The sequence below is a fragment of the Nomascus leucogenys genome, chromosome 18 (genome assembly GCF_006542625.1).
Source record: "Nomascus leucogenys isolate Asia chromosome 18, Asia_NLE_v1, whole genome shotgun sequence".
In the NCBI taxonomy this organism is placed as follows: Eukaryota; Metazoa; Chordata; class Mammalia; order Primates; family Hylobatidae; genus Nomascus; species Nomascus leucogenys.
Window position 1 is genome coordinate 377,541 of NC_044398.1, and position 18,417 is coordinate 395,957.

At 62.3% G+C, this 18,417-nt stretch overlaps 2 protein-coding genes across 3 annotated transcripts; both read right to left on the reverse strand.

Moving 5' to 3' along the window:
- Positions 1-228: 228 nt before the first annotated feature.
- On the reverse strand, positions 229-6,447 carry GZMM (granzyme M). Of its 2 annotated transcripts, none has more exons than XM_030798514.1 (5): positions 6,380-6,447; positions 2,913-3,065; positions 1,666-1,801; positions 968-1,231; positions 229-523 (listed from the first exon to the last, which is right to left on the reverse strand). In XM_030798514.1, the coding sequence occupies exons 2-5, from the start codon at positions 3,005-3,007 to the stop codon at positions 362-364; spliced, it is 657 nt and encodes a 218-aa protein (XP_030654374.1). In that variant the 5' UTR covers positions 3,008-3,065; positions 6,380-6,447; the 3' UTR covers positions 229-361. The 2 variants fall into 2 exon arrangements, with proteins under 2 accessions (XP_030654374.1, XP_030654373.1); XM_030798513.1 differs by having other exon boundaries at positions 362-523; positions 2,913-3,069; positions 6,380-6,434.
- A 2,390-nt stretch (positions 6,448-8,837) lies between these two features.
- On the reverse strand, positions 8,838-17,448 carry CDC34 (cell division cycle 34). Its single transcript, XM_030798515.1, has 5 exons — positions 17,032-17,448; positions 13,779-13,865; positions 13,575-13,672; positions 12,730-12,864; positions 8,838-9,593 (listed from the first exon to the last, which is right to left on the reverse strand). The coding sequence occupies exons 1-5, from the start codon at positions 17,206-17,208 to the stop codon at positions 9,380-9,382; spliced, it is 711 nt and encodes a 236-aa protein (XP_030654375.1). The 5' UTR covers positions 17,209-17,448; the 3' UTR covers positions 8,838-9,379.
- Positions 17,449-18,417: the final 969 nt, after the last annotated feature.

Here is an 18,417-nt window from a genome sequence, read left to right on the forward strand (position 1 = left end):
GTTACTCAGGAGGCTGAGGCAGGAGAATTGCTTGAACCTGGGAGGCAGAGATTGCGGTGAGCTGAGATCGTGCCACTGCACTCCAGCCTGGGCGACAGAGCGAGACTCCATTCCATAATAATAATAATAATAATAATAATAATAATAATAATAAAACCCCCAGGGAAATAGGTTTGTCGGAGGCCGCGCAGCCAGCGTGGACAGAGGTGGGCTGGGACTGAGGCAGGCTCTGAGCGTTTCTTCATTAGGATTTATTGGTCCCCTCCCTGTCCCTCCCACCCGTCCTCACCCACCCCACTGCACCCCTGGAGGGGAAGGGTCCTGTGGAGACAGCAAGGGGGGTCCCCGTCACCCCAGGGCATCAGGCCGATCGGCCGGTGACCTTCCTGATCCAGGACACGTAAGGCGCCACAGCGGTGGCCACGGGGGGCTTGAAGATGTTGGTGCAGACCCTGGAGCTGAAGGACAGGACTCCGGCCAACACCTGGCCTTTGCCACACACCAGGGGCCCGCCCGAGTCACCCTGCGGGGATGACACACTGCAGCTTAGCCTCTGCGCCCGCTGAGGGGACGAGGGGAGCAGGGCCCGCCGAGGGGAGCAGGGCCGGGCCTGTTATCCCCGGGCTCAAGGAGACACAGGGGCTGCTCCCAGCCCACGAGTGTCCACTCCTACCCTCCCGCTGGCCCTGTGAACCCTGCTCCTTTTTCCCACCCCGGACCGTCTTTGCTGGAGCAGAAGTCACAGCTCTGCCGCTTCCCGGCTGTGTGGCCTTGGGCGGGTTGCTAAACCTCTCTGAGCCTCAGTTTGTGCACCTGAGAAATGGGACCACTGCCAGTGCTTCCCCACCCCCCAGCCCCTGACAGGAATCCCCAGAGAACGGGAGAGCCAGGAACCTGCCCGGCGGCTGCCCTGGCCCCGGCCCTCCCGCCAGCCTCATTCCCCCCGCCCCACCCGGGCGCCCCTCACCTTGCAGGGAGCCTGGTCCTTGCAGTCAGCCGCCAGGCAGACCACGTTGGGGGAGAGGCTGCCGCTCCAGAAGCGGCTGTTGTTACACATGCGGGTGTCCAGCACGTGGAGGTCCAGCTCCCGCAGCACCCGGGACAGGGGCCCGCCCTGGTGGGTCAGCCCCCAGCCGGCCATGCTGCACCGAGTCCCTGCAGCCACCACCTGGCGCTTACTGGGCAAGGCCAGCGGCCGGATGGTCCGGCTGGGCTTCACTTTCCCGTCCAGCTACGAGTGACAGGAAGGGGCAAGTGAGCAGGGGGAGGGGATGAGAGTGCGGGGGGAGGGGCGGCAGTGCAGGGGCAGGGGGCGGCAGCAGGGGGAGGGGGCGGCAGCAGGGGGAGGGGGCGGCAGCCGGGGGAGGGGGCGGCAGCCGGGGGAGGAGGCGGCAGTGGGGAGGGGAGGGGCGGCAGTCGGGGTGAGGGACAGCAGCGGGGAATAGGGGTGGCAGTGGGGGAGGGGTGGCAGTGGGGGAGGGGGCAGTGGGGAGGGCGGCAGTTGGGGAGGGGCGGCAGTGGGGGAGGGGTGGCAGTGGGGGAGGGGGGCAGTGGGGAGGGGTGGCAGTGGGGGAGGGGTGGCAGTGGGGGGAGGGGTGGCAGTGGGGAGGGGCACCCGTGGTGGACAATAGGGTGCCCGGTTCTCCCTGTCCCGTCCCTGCACACCTGAAGCAGCGCGAGGTCGTTCTCCAGGGCAGGGACTGGCTTGTAGTGAGGGTGCTGGACGGCTGCCTTGATGTGGAAGGTGAGACCGGGGTCATCCAGGGTGTGGAGCCCCAGCACCAGCCTCAGCCGGTCCATCCTGGCGACAGAGGGAATCAGGGTGCTGCGGCCTGGCCTGGCGTGGACGACCCGCCACATACAGTCCTGGCCCCCACTGTGCCCGTCGTCCACGGCCATCACTCACAGCCGCTGCCCCTCACAGGCCTTGGCTCGGCCAGTCCTTCCCTGTGTCTTCACCACCCACCTCCTCCAGGAAGCCCTCCCTGCTCTCACCCCTGCCCCAGACTTCTGCCCGGCCCTGGCCCCGGCCCCAGGCAAGGGCTGTGTGCCCAAAAATCCAACCCCAAGCCTACAGCTTCACGAAAACCAGCTCTGGGAATTCCCTTCACTTGGGGCCCCAGGCTCAACCACAGTGATTTGTACAGGGCTTGACACAGGCCAATCCTCCTAAGTGTGCCCCGACTATAGAGAGCCAAGCCCTCTTTCCACAGGACTGAGGGGGGTCAATCTTTCCACCTTGTGAGACAGGCTTCCTGGTAGTGCAGCAGAGCTGGGAGACAGACAGGCTCCAGAGCGCCTCCTGTGAGCACCTGGATCAAGCCGCACCTGAAGGCAGACCTCCTCCTAGACTTTGCAGTTACACAAGCCGGCAGATCCCCTTTTGTTACTTTGACCATCTTGATCTGGGCTCTGTATGACGGGCCAGGCCTGAGATAGGGCAACTCCATGATGGGTCACTCAGCGGCTTCCTGCTCCCCAGGAACCAGGTCGATTCCCAAGCCACTCTCGAAGGCCGGCTTCGACCTCCTGGCCACAGGTGGCAAACACCCCCACCTGACCCTCCTTCCTCAGAGCAGAAGCCCTGGACTAAGTTGGGTCCATCAGCGGGTGAATGGACAGACACAATGCACTCCGTCCACACCAGGACTGTGGCTCAGCTGTGAAAGAAGCCAGGCTCTGACCCAGGCTGTGGTGTGGAAGGAGCCGGCCCTGCCAGTGCCTCTTGCAAGGAGTCAACCTTCTCCAGGAGTCCCACAGCCGCAGGTCACTTAACCCTGCCTAAGCCGTCACCGGGAGGGGAGAGGGGTCCGACAATGGGCCTAAATCTCCCAGAGCCCACCCCCTGCGAAGAATGGGGGCTGTCGGATGGACTCCCCGGACCCCTGGGGTGGGCAGGGCAGGGTACTCACCGCTGGACAAGGCAGTGGGCAGCTGTCAGCACCCACTTTGGGTGCACCAGGACACCCCCGCACAGGTGGGAGCCATCTCTCTGCAGTGAGGCCATGTATGGGCGCGAGTGGGGGATCACCTCCCGGCCCCCGATGATCTGGGTCTCAAAGGAGCTGCCTGCTGGAATGGGGGACAAAGAGCCAGGCTGGGGCTATATGCCCCCCCCTCCGCCTGCCGCGACTGTCCTTGCCCAGCTCAGAGGCCCAGGACCCCAAGCACATGTGCCATCCTAATGAAGTCCTCGATGTTCCCTGAAAGTTTTAGGCTGACACGTGTGGGCCGCCCTTCATCCCTCCCATCCCCCTCTCATCCCCCCATCATGTTCCCCCCAGGCCACCTCCCAACCCCCTCCCCAGGACCTCCCCAGGCCCCACAGCCAGAGGAGTCCTTCAAAACGCACATCAGGCCGGATGTGGGTGGCTCACGCCTGTGATCCCAGCACTTCGGGAGGCTAAGGGAGGATCACTTGAGGCCAGGAGTTCGAGACCAGCCTGGGCGACACAGCGAGACCCAGTCTCTAAAAAAAACTGTTTTTTTTTTTTTTGAGACGGAGTCTCGCTCTGTCACTCAGGCTGGAGTGCAATGGCACCATCTCGGCTCACTGCAAGCTCCACCTCCTGGGTTCAAGCGATTCTCCTGCCTCAGCCTCCCTAGTAGCTGGGATTACAGGCACCCGCCACCACACCTGGATAATTTTTGTATTTTTAGTAGAGATGGGGTTTCACCATGTTGGCCAGACTGGTCTCGAACTCCTGACCTTGTGATCCACCCACCTCAGCCTCCCAAAGTCCTGGGATGACAGGCGTGAGCCACTGCGCCCAGCCATTTTTTTTTTTTTTTTTTTTTTTTGAGACGGAGTCTCGCTCTGTTGCCCAGCCTGGAATGCAGTGGCGTGATCTCAGCTCACTGCAACCTCTGCCTCCTGGGTTCAAGCGATTCTCCTGCCTCAGCCTCCCGAGTAGCTGGGATTACAGGAGCCCACCACCATGTCTGGCTAATTTTTTTGTATTTTTAGTAGCGACAGGGTTTCGCCATGTTGGCCAGGCTGGCCTCAAACTCCTAACCTCAGGTGATCCACCCACCTCGGCCTCCCAAAGTGCTGGGATGACAGGCGTGAGCCACTGTGCCCAGCAAGAAATGTACTCTTTAAATAGGTAAATTGTACAGTGCATAAATTATTTCCTAATAAAGCTGTACAAAAATTATTTTAAATCAATCATATATTTAAAAGGATCGATTTCATAATGTAAGGTAAATCAGCTCAAAATCTTCCTCTGTATCCCCATCATGCTTTGAAAATCGAGTCCCCGCTTGGGGACCGGGTGCGGTGGCTCACACCTGTAATCCCAGCACTTTGGGAGGCCGAGGCAGGTGGATCACGAGGTCAGGAGATCGAGACCATCCTGGCTAACACGGTGAAACCCCGTGTCTACTAAGAATACAAAAATTAGGTCGGGCGTGGTGGCGGGCGCCTGTAGTCCCAGCTACTCGGGAGGCTGAGGCAGGAGAATGGCGTGAACCCGGGAGGCGGAGCTTGCAGTGAGCCGAGATCACACCACTGCATTCCAGCCTGGGTGACAGAGCAAGACTGTCTCAAAAAATAAAAAAAATAAAAATAAATAAATAATAAAAAATAAAAATACAGAAATTAGCCGGGCGTGGTGGTGGGCATCTGTAATCCCAGCTACTTCGGAGGCTGAGACAGGAGAATCGCTTGAACCCGGGAGGCAGAGGTTGTGGTGAGCTGAGATCGTGCCTTTGCACTCCAGCCTGGGCAAGAAAAGCAAAACTCCATCTTAAAAAAAAAAAAAAAAAAAAAGAGGCTGGGCGCGGTGGCTCACGCCTGTAATCCCAGCACTTTGGGAGGCCGAGGCGGGTGGATCACCTGAGGTTGGGAGTTTGAGACCAGCCTGACCAACACGGGGAAACTCCGTCTCTACTAAAAATACAAAATTAGCCTGGCATGGTGGCGGGCACCTGTAATCCCAGCTACTAGGGAGGCTGAGGCAGGAGAATCGCTTGAAACCAGGAGGCGGAGGTTGCAGTGAGCCGAGATGGCACCATTGCACTCCAGCGTGGGTGACAAGAGTGCAACTCTTGCTGTGCCTGCAAGCTGCCTGCACCCCGGGGCCTTTGTCTGTCTCACCCAGCTGCCTGCATGCCTTTCCCCCACCGGCTTCCTCCCTTGGTTTATGCTCTTGTCTCCTGCAACGGCCCCCCACCTGCCCTCTTGCCCTCTGTGCTTCCTCTGCTCTGCTGGCCTCCTAGCACCAGCCCCTCCCAAAAACTGTGGCACACCGCCTCGTGCCTGGCCTGTCTCTTCCAGTCAGACAGGAGGGCAGGCCGAGAACAGCACGAGCCCTGCAAATACGGATGGATACACAGAAGCAAAGGAGAAAGGAAGGAGGGACACAGGGAGGGAGGAAGGAGGGATGGAAAGAGGAATGGATGATGGATGGATGGGAGGAAGGAGGGAAGGAGGGAGGAAAGGAAGAGAGAGGCATGATGGATGGATGGGTGGATACATGGAAGGAAGGAGGGAGGGAAGGCTGATGGGTGGAGGGAAGGAGGGAAGGATGGAGGGAGGGAAGGAGGGAGGTTGAAAGGAGGGATGGATGGATGGATGAGTGGGTGGAAGAATGGGAGGAAGGAGGAATGATGGGTGGATGGACAGGTGGAGGGAAGGAAGGGGGAATGAAAGGAGGGAGGGATGGATGATGGACCCATGGGTGGAGGGATGGATGATGGATGGATGGGTGGGTGGAAGAATGGAAGGAGGAATGATGGGTGGACGGACGGGTGGAGGGAAGGAAGGGGGAGACGAAAGGAGGGAGGGAGGGAGGGATGATGGACCCATGGGTGGAAGGAAAGAAGAATGGGAGGAAGGATGATGATGACTGATGGCTGGATTCCTACCTCTGTCCATCTTCTTGGGTTCCCAACTCATCAAGAGCCCGTCACTCAGTCCAGCTGGAATGCAGGGGAGCCGCCACCCGCCTCCCTCCTCCCTCACTGCTGGGCACCTAGTCCCAGCCAAGCCCTTGGTGGTGGCAGGCAGCCGGCAGGGATCGAGTCCCAGCTCTGCCCTCCCAGCTGGGCAGTCCTAGGTCAGTATCTCCTTCGCCAAGCCTCAGTTTCCTGCTCTGCACCTTGGGTGTGAGCGTGACTGCTGCCTTCTGGCTGCTGCCGGGAGGATGGACGAGGTGAGCCGGTGGCCACCACACACTCCCACGGTCCTGGGACGTCCACTCGGGGTGAAGCGTGAGGAGCTCGGGACGTCCCAGGCCTCAGTCTCCCTCCAAACAAGGATGAATCTCCGCTCTTACACCCAGGATGTTGGCGCCCACGCCCACCCCTCCCATCCAGGGACCCCCCTCCCGAGAGCGCTGGGCCTCAGTGTCCCCCCTGCACTCTGGCTCCCACTCACCTATCAACAGGACCCCCAGGGCCAGCACCAGCAGTGAAGACACACAGGCCTCCATGCCGCTGTGGAGACCCGGTGTGGGTGCTGGCCCCAGCCCCAAGCCTCCCCACACGCGCTTCCTGTGGGGGAGGTAACAGTCACAGCCCCGCCCACCGCTGCACACCCTCCACCCTCCACCCTTGAGCATTTTAGAAAGTGTTTCTCAAAGAGGACTGGAGATGAAGCCACACAACCATCATCACACCTGAAAAAGTAACACCTTTTTTTTTTTTTTTTTCAGAGACAGAGTTTCACTGTCACCCAGGCTGGAGTGCAATGGCGCAATCTCCGCTCACTGCAAAGCCATTCTCCTGCCTCAGCCTCAGAGTAGTCCTCAGAGTAGCTGGGACTAGAGCCGCCCGCCACCATGCCCGGCTAATTTTTTTGTATTTTTAGTAGAGACGGGGTTTCACCGTGGTAGCCAGGATGGTCTCAATCTCCTGATCCGCCCACCTCGGCCTCCCAAAGTGCTGGGATTACAGGCGTGAGCCACCACGCCTGGCCAAGCAACACTTTTATTATTAATTTTTAGAGACAGGATCTCCATTGCCCAGGTTGGAGTGCAATGGTGTGATCATGGCTCACGGCAGCCTCGAACTCCTGGGCTCAGGCGATCCTCCTGCCACAGCCTCCCGAGTATCTGTGATGACAGGTGCTATCACCATGTATGGGTAATTTTAAAATTATTTATAGAGGCCGGGCTTCCGGGTTCACACCATTCTCCTGCCTCAGCCTCCCGAGTAGCTGGGACTACAGGTGCCCACCACCACGCCCGGCTAATTTTTGTAGTCTTAGTAGAGACGATGTTTCACCGTGTTGACCAGGCTGGTCTCAAACTCCTGACCTCAGGTGATCTACCTGCCTCGGCCTCCCAGTGCTGGGATTACAGGCATGAGCCACTGTGCCCGGCCACTACTTCCTGTCTCTGAATAGGACTCTAGGGACCTCCCAGGAGTGGAATCACACAGGATCTGTCGCGTCGGCGTCTCTCCGAGCGTGACGTCCTCAAGGTGCATCCAGGCTGTGGCCTGTGTCAGAGCCTCGCTCCTTTTCATGGCTGCGTCACATACCATTGTGTAGATGGACCACGCTGTGTTTATGCATTCACCAGCAGACGGATATTTGGGCTGTTCTAGTTTTTGGTCTTCATGAATAAAGATACTGGCCGGAGGTGGTGGCTCATACCTGTAATCCCAGCACTTTAGGAGACTGGGGCAGGAGGATCGCTTGAGCCCAGGAGGTCGAGGCTGCAGTGAGCCGTAATTGCGCCACTGCTCTTTGGCCTGGGTGACAGAGCAAGACCCTGTCTCAAAAATAAATAAATTTAGGCTGGGTGCACGGGTCACGCCTGTAATCCCAGCACTTTGGGAGGCCAAGGTGGGCGATCACCTGAGGTTGGGAGTTGGACACCAGCCTGGCCAACATGGTGAAACCCCGTCTCTACTAAAAATACAAAAATTAGCTGGGCGTGGTGGCGCGCACCTGTAGTCCCAGCTACTCGGGAGGCTGAGACAGGAGAATGGCGTGAACCTGGGAGGCGGAGGTAGCAATGAGCCGAGATTGCGCCACTGCACTCCAGTCTGGGTGACAGAGCAAGACTGTCTCAAAAACGAAACAAAACCAAGCAGCTATGGATGATCCTGAGACTTGGGTGTGGCTGTGCCACTAAGACTTCGTTCACAATAGGGGCGGACGCCAGGTTTGCCCTGAGGGCCATGGCTTGCTGAGACCCCAGGGCTCCATTTGCTGTCTGAACTTGGTGGGAAACCTCATCCTCACAGCTCCTCCACCCTGAATCAGCCACTGCGCGGCTTTCTGGGTACCCAGAAGCAAGGCCAGGAGCTTCTGGAGAGCTGAACGCAGGCAGGTTCCTGGAAGCCAGTGTGCCCTGGGAGGGCAGTGAAGCTCCAAGCTTTCCTCCGTGACATGAAATAAAACGATGCTGGGGACTTCCTGACACCAGGATGTGAGGTGCCTGCCCTGTGTGTGCCCAGGGCCACGGCTCCCCACCCCGAGGCTGTGCCTGGAGGGAGCTAGAGCCGCCGGAGTGCTGATCGGGGGGGCATCTATGGCCCTGGGAGCCCTGAGCTGCTAAGATCAACACCCAGGCGGCTGTGTACCCAGGACGAAGCTTCGCTGGTGCCTGCAGAGGCAGCTCCTGTCCCACTAGATGCACCTGGTCACAGGGAGGAACTCTGGGGGCTTTCTGGCCGCCCCTGTCCCGCAGGCTGGGGGATGCTGCCCAGGCCTGTCTGACCCAAGTCATGGGAGCGTACAGGCTGCGGGACCGGGCTGCTCCCTGTGCCTCCCAGGACAGGCCTCCCAGATCCACACCTGGCGTAGCCAGGGTCCCGGTGGGGCTGGCCACGTGCAGTCACTCATGGACCTGGGGGCTGCCTCTCCCTCCCAAGCACAGCTTCTCTGGCCTCTCATAAAGTAGTTTTATTTAGATTTCAAACAAACCAAAGCAGGGAGAAGAGTCGGCCACGGTGAATCCGTCCACTCTGTGCTGGACGTGGCTCCAGGCCCTGGAGCTGACAGGTGGGACCGGGCCCCTCAGACCGCTACACCTGGGCCTCCTGGGCCGGCAGTGTCAGGGAACGGCCCCCTGCCCACGTTCCCAGCAGCGCCCCCGTGGCTCCTCTGGGGTGCAGCCAGTCCAGAAGCCGGGGGGCCCCGGCAGAAGTCGGGCTCAGCTCCCCTCCCGAGAGGACAGGTGGGCCGGCCGCTCCCACCCTGGACCCGTCCACTGAGCCCCGAGTGACGTGAGTGGCGGTGGGGCAGCCCCTCTTCTCTGAAGCAAGTGAAAACCCAGAACAGACACGGGGAAGGAGAAAAAGAGCCAAAACGAAACAACCAGAGGAGACGGGGACCAGCACAAAACCTCCGTGAGGTAGGCTGTCGTCTAAGGAGCCACGGGTCCGGCCCTACTGAGGTAAACTCTGCGAGTTTATTCTGGTGGTGTCAGGACTCCTCCGTGCCAGAGTCATCCTCATCGTCCCCGAAGCAGCTGTCGGCCTCGTCCTCCACCTCGCCGTCCTCGTAGTAGTCGTCGTAGAAGAGGTCCGAGCCCTCGTCGGGCGCCGGTGCCTTGGTCTTCACGCAGTACTCGGCCAGCGTGGTGGGCACCTTCACGCCGTCACGCTCTGCGTCCACCTTGGTCCCCAGGACCTGCTTCCTGGGGGGACAGGGTGGGTGAGGGCGCCACCCACGTGCCTGGGCCCGGCCCCTGCCCGGCCCCCCTGCCCCAGGTCCGACGCTTATCCCAGCGCTCAGGTTTCTCTTAAAACGGCGTGTAGCGACCACTTAGGACAAAGCCCTGTGCGTGAGGAGCTCCAGGGGGAGAGATGACAGAGGAGGGGGCTCGGGAAGGGCAGGAGGTGCGGGTGGGAGGCTGGACGGGCGCAGTGCAGTCACACCCGCCCACCCCACCCCGAGGCACACCCCACAGGGACCCATCAGGAGCTGGGAGGAAAAAATAACGATGCCGGCAGCCGGGAGGCCCACGCAGCCCCACTCGGAGCAAGAGCCTTTCCTGAGCGCGGGAGCAAAGGGAGCAGCTGGGAGGGCCCAAGGACAGGAGGCAGGACCATCCCTGGAGCCGGGAACCAGCACAGGCGAGACGGGAAATGCAGAAACGGCCTGAGCCTCTTCGTGGCCTCATCAGGATTCTAAACCTGGGGGGCCTGGCCATCCCGGCCTCTAGGCAGGAAGGGAGGACAAGTTAGCTCAAACTTCCTGGAGGGCACTGTGTACACTAGGCCCTATGAGGGGCCGCGCCGCGTACACCAGGCCCTATGAGGGGCCGCACCGCGCACACCGAGGAACCTGCCCCCAGCTCCACCTCCAGAACACGCGTCAAAGAATGTCCCCCCAGGACTGGAAGCAAAGGGGCTTCCAGGGGTGGCACAGCAGGGCCGGGCTGCACGTTGACCCCATTTGACAGAAAACAGGAACGAAGCTGCAGCCTCAGGCAATGGGCTTGGGACTCCAACCCGGCCCTCAAGCCCCTATCACCAACCAGGCACGGCTCTGGGCTCTGGGCCTGGCTGCTACCGGGGTGTGCGGGTCCCACGGTGCCCGCATGGCAGGGCACCAGGGAGTGGACAGACAGCCTCAAGCCCAGCCCAGAAGCCCAGTGCTTTCTATGGGGAGGCACGACGCATGGAGGGCAGACGTCTGGCCTCAGGGACGTCCCTGGGCGGCGGGACCCAGCGGATGCCATGCTTTGCTTTCCAAGCTCTCCAATGGGCTGGGTGGGTGACAGGTGGCCCGGGGATGGCACTGCATGGGTGGCTGCCATGGGGAGACGCAGGGGAGGGCCAGGGTGGGAACTGACCTGCGCCATGGAGGTGCCGCCGGCACACCGCCAGCATCAGCTGGAGGACCGTCTGGTGGTGCTGTTCAGCAAGACCAACATCCCTGACCAAGACAGGCTCCACGGCAGCCCGCCTGGCACAGCTCAGTGGGACTTGGGCTGCCACAAGGCCAACACACACACAGACTTAAAAACAGGCAGAAACAGCAATCACAGCAGTCCACATGGCACATGTGAGTTGACCCGCAGGGAGTTTTGATGGATAAAAATAGCGTGGCTTTTATTTCTGTGCTGGGATCTCAGGGGGGTGGTGCCTCAGGGAGGTGGCCGGGAAGAACTGGGCCAAGGAGCCAGCCACATGGGCCAGGTGACATGGCCGGGCCAGGGCCACCGAGGACATCTGCACAGAGGGACGGCCAGGGCAGCTACCCTGTGACCTCCAGAGGCCAGCAGGTGCTTGCAGGGCACTTCCCAGGAGGCCGCACGGGGCCCGCCCACCATGGCTGCTCAGAGCCGAGACCGCCCAGCACCAGGATGCTGCCCCGGGATGACCAGCGGGTGCAGGACGGAAGGTGCCCTGGATGCTCGTGGGTCCTGGGGTGAGGAAGACACATGGATTCTGTGTGCGATATTTTAAAGGTTGTTTTTAAGATTCTGCTTATACAAAATACCAACGAAAGTAGGTGAGGCCTCTGTGAGGAAATCTATGCAATTTCACTCTGAAAAAAAAAAAATGGATAGGAAAGGCCTCTAGGTAACAGGAAGAGCAGGAACCGTTAAGGCCGTCAGCCCGTAAAGAAAGCCTCGTCTGTGTACACAGACACGCAAGTGTTTACACGTTCATGTGAACACAGGCACCCAAGAGAAGGGGCTGTGGGGCTCAGCTCTGGGGCACGAGGGTGATGGGAGGAGAGGGAGAGCCATGGGTCACCACACACAGCCACGCAGGCGAAGTGGACCGCAGGTACAGAAGGCACTGGGAGGTGGCTGCACAGCCATACCCAGAGCTCGCCAGGCCAAGAGCCTGCAGGGACGCACTCCAGACACAAGGAAGGCCAACACCCCGACTAACAGTCAGTCACTGGGCACGCACAGCACGACCCCATTTCTTCATTAAAGAACGGACATGCGTTAAACTGAAAAGCCTGGAAGAATCTATGAAAACATTAACCACCAGGCCAGGTGTGGTGGCTCACGCCTGTCATCCCAGCATTTTGGGAGGCCGAGGCGGGGAGATCACCTGAGGTCAGGAGTTTGAGACCAGCCTGGCTAAGACGGTGAAATCCCACCTCTACTAAAAATTACAAAAATTAGCCAGGCGTGGTAGTGGGCACCTGTAATCCCCAGCTACTCAGGAAGATGAAGGGGGAGAACTGCTCGAACCCAGGAAGTGGAGGCTGCAGTGAGCCGAGATTGCACCACTGCATTGCAGCCTGGGCAACAGAGTAAAACTCTGTCTCCAAAAAGAAAAAAAAAAAAAAGGCCAGGCCAGGCGCAGTGGCTCACGCCTGTAATCTCAGCTTTTTGGGAGGCTGAGGCGGGTGGATCACGAGGTCAGGAGATCCAGACCAGCCTGGCTAACACGGTGAAGCCCCGTCTCTACTAAAAATACAAAAAATTAGCCGGGCGTGGTGGCGGGTGCCTGTAGTCCCAGCTACTCAGGAGGCTGAGGCGGGAAAATGGCGTGAACCCGGGAGGCGGAGCTTGCTGTGAGCCGAGATCGCGCCACTGCGCTCCCTCCTGGGCGACACAGCCAGACTCTGTCTCAAAAAAAAAAAAAAAAAAAAAAGGAAAGGGGCAAGAAGCTGGGCTTGAACCTGGCTGGACCTTCCGCCACTCGGCCCGGCCTCCGTCTGTGACTGGCACCCTGTAAATGGGCACCAGGAAGCTCCGCCACCCTCACCAGGATGCTGGCGCTGGGCGGCCGTGGGACCAGGGGCTGGGGTGCAGGCCGGATCTGAGTCTCTCCTCCCGTGACGCCCCCGCCCGCCCTCACCGGATGATGTCTGTGTACTCCCGATCCTTCCCCTTGCTCTCTTTCCACTTCCTGTACATCACGGAGGCGTCCACGTTGGCAGGCGAGAAGGTGTTGGGCTCGTTCAGGAGGGAGATCACACTCAGGAGGATGGTCCTGTGGGGAGGGCGGGTTGGAGTGGGGCGGCCCGGGGCACCCCAGCCTTCCGGCTCTTCTCTGGCCCTGAGGGTCACGGGGACACCTGGACCCGCCCAGCAGGTGACCTTCATCTGGCCTCATGGCCTCTGCTTCTGTCTCAGGCCCCCAGAACAGCAGGGGCTGGACCTGCATCAGCCTCCTCCCTCCCATGCCAAGACCAGGGAGAGCAGCAAGGTGCAGACCCCTCCGTCAGACCCGGGGCTGCCCTCACGCCCGCATGTCCTGCCCGGACTACACTCCAGGACACACAGGCAACACGGCCCAGTGCCCGCACCCGGGGACGAGGCCCGGGCGGCACACGTGGCACGAGGCGACCAACCCAGAGACGGCTGGGGAAGGAGAAGGACCCAGGACTGAGGAGGGTGGGACACCTCTAGGTGGTTCCAGATGGTGGGGCCGACCTGGGGTCCTGGTGGGAGTCTGCGTAGACACCACAGTGCTGCAGGCCCCATGAAAGCACCCACCGTGCAGGCAGAGTGAGGCCCAGGACCGCTGGCTGACAGGTCCCGAATCAGGCCTCGGTGCCACGGCCTGCAGGGGGAGCCCGGCCTACCTGGTGTTCTGGGTGGACACGGGGGGTGGGACTGCCCTGATTGTCTGGGTGGACACGAGAGGGAGCCCGGCCTACCTGACGTTCTGGGTGGACATGGGGAGTGGGGCCGGCTTACCTGACGTTCTGCGTGGGGTTCCACCTCTCTGAGGGCAGCTCCCCACTCTGGGGGTCGTCCACCGGTGGGTGGAGGATGGAGATACACACGTCCCCTGTCTGCACAAGGAGAAGACAGGTCGGGACAGGTCAGAGGTCAGCACGGGCTCCCGGCGCCCCGGTTCCCGGAGGACGAGGATGTGAGGCCCGTGGGGGCCGTGCTCACCTCGTAGATGTTAGGGTGCCACATCTTGGTCAGGAATCGAAAGGCCGGTGGGGAGTATGGGTAGTCGATGGGGAACTTGAGGCGCGCCTGCAGGGGCAGAAGGCGGGTGGCTCAGCCCAGCCCAGCCCCAGGCCCTGCCCCAGCTCACAAGGTGCCCAAGGCCATCCCACTCCCAGTGCTGGTGCCTGAGGGTGTGTGTGAGGGACACCCCATCCCGGCCAAGGCAGGAACTCTCACGGGCCTGGGGTCAAGTCCCCAGAAGGCTGCCTCAAGCCTTTTCTGAGTCACCTGAGCTGGTCCCAGCTCCTACACAATCCAGGTGGCCGGGACCCGGCCCAGCACAGCTGCCGGGGAACGTGGGCACTGGCTGTCCGCGTGGCTCCAGGCCCGTGGCAGCCCAGGTCAGGCACATGGGACCCAGGCCAGGGGCACCCACCAGCAGACAGAATGGACTGGCAGGGGCTCCAGGCTCCCCTCGGATGGAGCTGAAGCCCAAGAGCAGGGCTGCACCTCCAGAGCCTTGGCAGCCAGGGTGTGGGGAGGGTTCGCACAGATGACTGCTCACTCAGCAAACACTCATGACACCTGCCCTGGCCCAGGCCGTGGGAGGGGATGAGTCAGTATGGCCGTCTGCCCTCAGGTGTCCGGTCTTGGGGGGTCAGGCAAGCAGACCCATAGGTCACAGAAACCTGGCAGGACTCGTTCCCTGTGGTCACCCAGGCTCTGGGGGTCCAGACCTGCTGGCAAGGACAGCCACAGAGGGAGGATTGCAGCCACGTGCTGGGTGACAGAGCTGTCTGGCCTGCAGCCTGGGCGTGATGCCACCCACAGCCCTCCTGGGCCACAGCAGGTAAACAAGGAAGCCTCATTGTTTTCCTGCTGGGCCCCAGTGCCAGACACAGGGGGTGTCTGGGTCAGGGGTCCTGGTGGCACTCAGCACTCCAAGGCACGAGGGCAGCATCCCCAAAGAGTGATCGTGCGCGAGGCCTGGACAGGGAGGGCACTTGGGGGGTCTTGGGTTGTAGGCGGGCCCCTCCTGGACAGGGAGGGTGCTAGGGGGGTCTTGGGGGGTGTCCTCTGTTTCACAGAGAACTCACTGGGGCCCCGTGAGGCAAGTGACTTGGCCGCAGCCACAGAGCAAGGCTGGAACTTGTCTCAGAACTGCCTAGCAGTTCCCCAAGACTTCAGGCCCCCCAAGCCTGGTGCTGGGTTTCAGGTGCCAATCCTTGACAACAGCCAAGGCCTCACCTGTACCAAACCCCACCAAGTCCCAATGAGCCTCTTGTTTTCGGCACCTCTAAGAATGCCTTTTACCCGGAGCAGGCCCAGGCTCAGAGAAGGACAGCGCCTCACCAAGCACACACTGCGAGTCAAGCTGTGCAGGGCTCTCTCCGGCGGCCCCTGCCCCAGGGCTCGCTCCGGCTCCTGAAGGAACAGTGGCTGCAGGCCGTGGCTGGGCAGCAGCAGCCCTGGGCACTCGACAGTTCCTGTACTTCCACGCTCTCCCAGCTCCCTCCCAGCACAGCGGGAAGGGAGTCCTCGTGGGTGGCAGCACCCCCGTCTCAACGCTGGCTTCTGAGGACTGACCCTGCGGCAGATGTCTAGAGGCCCCTCCCCGGGAAATCTGGAAAACCGGATTATCCCCTAATGCCGGCCCACAATCCCTGGCAACCGGTCTGGTGGGCAGCAGCCAGAAACCCGCATCCCTTCCTTCCAGAACAGCAGCCGCCTCACAGGCCTGGCTTCGAGGTGGGGCTGCCCCTCCTCATAGCCAGCTGCTCCCCCAAGCACACAAAAGGGGCTGGGGGAGGGGGCTGCTAAAACCATTTGGCAACCTCCAGGCCCAAACTCTGTTCCCTGTGTGGGGACGCAGGATTCCAGATGCAGAACCCACGGGCCACCCACCCTCTGCTGTAACCCAGAACCTCAGCTCAGGAACAGCCCCCAGCAGACCAGGCTGCTACCCTCACAGCCGCTGAGCGGGCGCGGTTCAGACATTCATTAGCCCGGAGAGCAGATACACATCGTGCGGGAGGCATCCGTCCCTCGGCCCCACGCCCGCAGCTGGCCGGGGCAGAGTGGGCCAGGCGGTGCCGTGTCGTGTCCAAGCTCTTGGCAGGAAGTGACGGCGGGAGGGGGAGATTCCTGGACAGGGTGCTCGTTCCCCACCTCTCACACAGGGCCCCTCGCTTGGTCCCTCTGGCCCCGAGAACGAGGTCCCTGAACGCTAAAGGAGTCAAAGGTCATGTCTGGATCGTTAGATCAAGAAAACGGCCCTGGTTTTGGCCTGAGTCCTTTTCACATGGGACAGAAACAGCCTCCCTGCTCCCAACAACAAAAACATCACGAAACTGCTTGGAATTAAACCGCCAGAGGGCAGAAGAAATGGCCCAGAACTCGGGGTTTGGGTCACAAGAAGCCACCTGTTCAGTGGAATCTGAGAAAGGCCAAGACCAGCTGGGATGAGCGAACCCGGAGCTTCTGAGGTCGGGGTCCGGGACGCGGGTCCGAGCCGGGAGGCCTGAGAAGAGCTGCAGGGAGCAGGTGGGAGGGACGCCCCTACCTCAGCCTTCCCGAGGGCGCAGGTTACATAAAGCAGGGGATGGAGCCCAGGGCGCCTGGCCGGCTGCTATTGGCAAGGGTGGCCGCTTTCCAGGCAGGTCCTGGCTGCCAAGGCTCATCCGGGCCTTTGTTGGAGCCTGAGCGAGTGGCCGCGCCAGCCACCCCCAGGCTGGCCTCGCTCCCCCGCTCACGGGCCCAGCTCCCCAACAATAGCAGCTGCGGGGTCTGGGGGGGCCTTTGTCTCCTCCGGGGAGGGCGGGGAGGGCAGCTGAAAGGCCGGCGCGGCCTCGGCTCCGCTCCCTCTTTCTCGCAGGGGCGGAGGGGGAGGCAGCCGGGGTCGAGCCCCCGCCAAGGAGGAGGTGGGCAAGAGCCCCACGCCCAGATGCTACAGGGAGGGCCCCCGGCCACCCCTCCGGGGGCCAAGAGCCTAACAGGGGACCGGACGGTGCCTTAAAGGGAACTGGGGATTTTCGGGGACTGCAGCAGAGACTGAAGGTCCCCGAGACCGCCCGAGGAGGGGGCCGGGCAGAGCTGGGTGGGGGAACCTGGCCATAGAAGGGAAACAAGCCCAAGCCAGGAGGCTGCGGGGCCCGCCCAAGAACAGCGCTAGGACCGCGGGGCAGGGAGCTGGTTCCCGGCGCCCGAGATCGCTCGTCGGCTCCGGGACCCGGGCGGGGGTCGCCACGCTCACCTTGAAGTAGCCGCCCTCGTAGTAGGTGTTGGGGGGCCCGAAGATGGCCACCTCCCAGTTGTATAGGTCGCCCTCGTCCACCAGTGTCACGCGGAAGCCCTCGACCGGCTCTTCCTGCAGCCCCTTGAGCTCCAGCAGCAGCGCCTTCTGCGAGCTGGGCACTAGCGGCCGAGCCATGGCGGCGGCGGAGGGGCCCGGGGTCGGCGCCGCGCGGGGCCGCGCGACCACCGCGAGTTCGCGAGACGGGCCGGGCCGCGCACCGTCCGAGGGGGAGCCACCAGCGCCGCCGCCTGCCTCCTCCTCTGCGCCGCCGCCGCCCGGGGACCCCGAGCGCTCCACCAGCTCTGGCACCGCCGCCCCAACGGCGCTTGCCTTGACCGGGCCCGCGCGCCCCGCCCCCCGCTGCGCCTGCGCGCTCCGCCGGGCCCCGACTGCGCCTGCGCGCCGCGGCCAGGCCCGACCTACGCCAGCGCGCCCGCCCGCGGGGGACGCCGGGAAGTGGAGTCCCGGCCCCGGTCCCGCCTACCGCGCCGAGCGCCGCCGCCGGGAGGGAGGGTTAGAGCGCGCAGCCCTGGGCTCTTCCGATCCCCGAGGCCGCCGCCGTCGCCCCCAGCTCGACCAGCACCGCGGACGCTGTGCGCAGGGAGGCGGCCAGGGCTGCTCTGCGCCGTCGCCGGCCCGGTCCCCCGGCTTTGGGGTTGTTTTGTGACGTTCCGGCCCGGGGCGGGGCCGCGGGCGGTGAACGGGGCTCGGCGCGGGGTCCTGACCGGGGCCGGAGGGGCGGGGCCGGTCCATCCGGCGCGACCCCGCGTCCCCGCCTCCGTTTCCCCGTCTGTACAGGGGACGGGCGCGAAGTCTGTCCTCGGATCGCGCTGGCCACGCGGAAGGGAGGAAGGGGCGGGAGCGAGGCGGGGTCCGCAGACCTGGCTTCCAGGCGCGGCGCTGCCTCGGTTCCCCCGACAGCCGGAGCTCTGAGAAGTGGGCGAGGTCAGGGAGGGCTCTGACGGGTGGGAGGCGGCGAGGGCTTCCCTGGTCCCCGTGGAAGTCACCATGTGCTGTGAGGCGAGTGCAGGCGCTGGAGCCATCAGAGGTTGGGGAGGTGCTCCTGCCCCCCAGAGAAATTGGGAAAGAGGCCCACCCCAGCCAGCATCCGCTCAGCACCTGACCCGGGAGAGGCGCCAGCCCCACGGAGCCCCCACCCCAAGCTGAGCCCGAGCCTGGCTGTGCCCTCCTCCCAGCCTGACCTTTGTCCTACCCGAGTTTTTTTTTTTTTTTTTTTTAATGAGACAGAGTCTCGCTCTGTGGCCCAGGCTGGAGTGCAGTGGCACAATCTCACTGCAACCTCTGCCTCCCGGGTTCAAGCTAGCGTCCGCCTCAGCCTCCCGA